At 40.3% G+C, this 3,013-nt stretch overlaps 1 protein-coding gene across 1 annotated transcript in view; it reads left to right on the top strand.

Annotated features, from left to right (window-relative positions):
• Positions 1-3,013, top strand: part of LOC139715668 (small ribosomal subunit protein mS39-like) — a 31,525-nt gene continuing 28,512 nt past the window's right edge. The window contains exon 1 of the mRNA XM_071627225.1: positions 1-39. Within this exon, the coding sequence (XP_071483326.1) occupies positions 23-39 (17 nt within the window). The 5' untranslated portion in view covers positions 1-22. The remainder of the gene's footprint in view (positions 40-3,013) is intronic.

Genomic DNA, 3,013 nt, shown 5'->3' with positions numbered 1-3,013 from the left:
TGTGCCTCTTCATGTCCCTCAGATGTTACGTTATTCTAGGTAAGAACTTAACTTTTGAGTGCAAACCCAACACCTCCATTGAGTCAAGGGGTTATGAACATTTTACTATTCGTCAGAACGATATATATCATGGTTAATCTTTCCAGAATGTGTACGTAATGATGACGGAATGAGGTGAGGTGGATTGGCAACCGCACCGCCGCACGCTGTACTGCTAGTGCTAGCCCTGTACTACAAGCAGGGAGGTAGCACCTCCCTGCTACAAGTACTGTAGTTTACCTACGTTATCCAACAGACACGATCACGACCGCCCAGCCAGCGCAGCGCAGCCGGAGCCAGGGCCAGGGCAGCAGGCAGTCAAGCTAGCACGGTAGCCCCCCCCCCCCCCCCCCCCTCCGGCGGCCCGGTGCTGCTGCACTGCAGCTTTTCACCGCTGTAGTGCAAAATTTACACTGTACAACGAGGGTCACGTGGACCCCTAACTGCGACCAGCCCCAACGCGTAGTGTTGGGGCTGGTCCCACATTTTATAACTGTGTAAAGTTTATGTAGAAGGAGCGCCCCGGGGTTAGTGGACCCCGATCGGGTGTTTGGCTGTGTGTTACTGTTGTCTAGGTGGGTAGTTTTGTATGCTGCAGTGCATTTTCAGCGGCTCTGTCTGTATGCATGTTGACTTTGAATGTGCATAGTGCCGTCTGAACTGTGTAGGGATATGGAAACTTATGGCAGGGTACATTACTTACATTAAATTACAATACAAATTTCTCTTCAATTTGATATGTGGAAGTTTACATTTTATGAGTAGAAATAACTGCGAAACACAGCCCGAACGCTTCTGTGTGGGGAAGGATGGTGGAGTATTGCGGTTAAATTTCAACTTAATTACTCAAAATTTCTTCAATTTGAATACTTACGTATTTGGTCCAATTGTTGATAACACTTGCCGTATGTGGAACGTTTTGCTCCTCCAGTAGTTCTTTTCTGAAAATATTGGAGATTTTAAATGATCCGGTCAAGAGGAATCTGTGAGAATGACAGCTGCTCCGTTCGATGGATTTGAAACCTGTGCGCATGCGCTAACCAGAGTGCAACGTAGTCTTATCAATCCCCTCTCTCTGAAAATCCGGACAAGAAACTACATTTGTACTTTCTTTTGTTACCTGGCCTCAGCTTTGAAATGCTGGTGTATGCATTTAAGGAAATTAAACAAAAGTTCAAATCACACTTTAAGGGCATAAATTTCCATTTGCAGATGAAACAAAGACCCAGCATTAGTGCTTCAAAATAGTTCTAAAATGTGAGTTAGGGATAGAAACAACCAATGTAAAAATATGAAACAGTATAATCGATGTTAGGTATTGTTAGATACGCAAAATGTGAACAATAGTTATAATGAAAATGTTTCCAGACTAAACCGTCTACAGTTATGGTTTAATGAGAAAAATAGTGATATCTCTTTATATTTTAGGCTTTATTCAAAAATGTTATATGGTAGGATGTTTTGTGATACAACTGACCTACACATATGCATCAAAAGAGATACCTTGAATATTTTTTAAATTACTTCTCCCAAAGGTAAACAGGACCTTTAACATGACAGTCATTTGTATCAGCTTGCTTAAAATCCACCTGGCAGTTTGGGTTAAATTTGCCACATTTAAGCCACAAATGTGCACTAGTGCGGTCAGTGGCGTATCTAGGGAAAACGGCGCCCGGGGCAAGCGCGAAAATTGCGCCCCTAATTTCTGAAAAAGTGTTCAACCCTATACCCATCCCGGTAGGGACTTTATTTGTTTGTTTGTTTGTTTGTTTTTATTTCCGTCTTCATATAAAAATACACACATTACAAGTTACATATACATTGCATATACGTACAGAAGAAACGGGGGATTGCCTGTTCAGTCATATTTTCAAAATATGTCTGTTCTTCCACATGGTCCCGATATAATACGCTTTAAACAAAGTCCATAGATATGCTTTTTCAAGCACTTAAAAGGGGTCTTTTCAGGGTGATTCAAATGTAATGAATTTTGATATGTTGTGGCGAGCGAGCGCAGCGAGCGAGCCAAAAATTTTTGCATTTCAGCTTACAAAACATGGAATACTTGACATGTTTTGCTAATCATAATTATCTTACAATATTTCCGCGTCATCATCACGTTTTGTTATTATCTCTCTTTTTTTTGGTAAATTTTGGCGAGCGAGCGCAGCGAGCGAGCCAAAAATTTTTGCATTTCAGCTTACAAAACATGGAATTCTTGTCATTTTTTGCTAATCATAATTATCTTACAATATTTCCGCGTCATCATCACGTTTTGTTATTATCTCTTCTTTTTTTTGGGTAAATTTTGGCGAGCGAGCGCAGCGAGCGAGCCGGAAAATTTTGTATTTCAGCTTACAAAACTTGGAATTCTTGTCATTTTTTGCTTATCAAATCTTACAATTCTAATCAAGCTATAGTGACGACCTTATAGATAACGACTTATACTAACAAACTGAGGACTTGAAAAAATACTCTAAATTAGTACGAGCGAGTGAGCCGAAATTTGTATATTTCCGCGTCATCATTACGTTATGTTCTTATCTTTTTTATTTGTTTTTTTCCGCCCCCCCACGTATGTTCGAAACCGTTGGCGTCCTCTTTTGATCCAATCGGCGATCGCTTCAGAACGAATGAAATTGCAGCCGCTGCTCCGTGTAACATTTTTCCTGCTAAATATAAAATGACACGTGTGAACACGATAGACATTGTCATTTTGTCCGCGTCATCGTCACGTTTTGTTCTTATCTTTGTCTTCCTTTTTTTTTTTGGATAAATTTTGGCGAGCGAGCGTAGCGAGCGAGCTGAAAATTTTTGTATTTCAGCTTACAAAACAGGGAACTCTTGTCATTTTTTGCGTATTAAATCTTACAATTCTAATCAAGATATAGTGACGACCTTATAGATGACAATTTATGCCAACAAACTGAAGACTTGAAAAAATACTCTAAATTAGTACGAGCGAGTGAGCCGA

Source organism: Diadema antillarum, unplaced genomic scaffold, assembly GCF_040938485.1.
Source record: "Diadema antillarum isolate AM-2024a unplaced genomic scaffold, OU_Dant_1.0 scf00000053, whole genome shotgun sequence".
In the NCBI taxonomy this organism is placed as follows: Eukaryota; Metazoa; Echinodermata; class Echinoidea; order Diadematoida; family Diadematidae; genus Diadema; species Diadema antillarum.
Note: the sequence above shows the minus strand (reverse complement) of the source record. Positions and strands in the feature narration are given on the sequence as shown.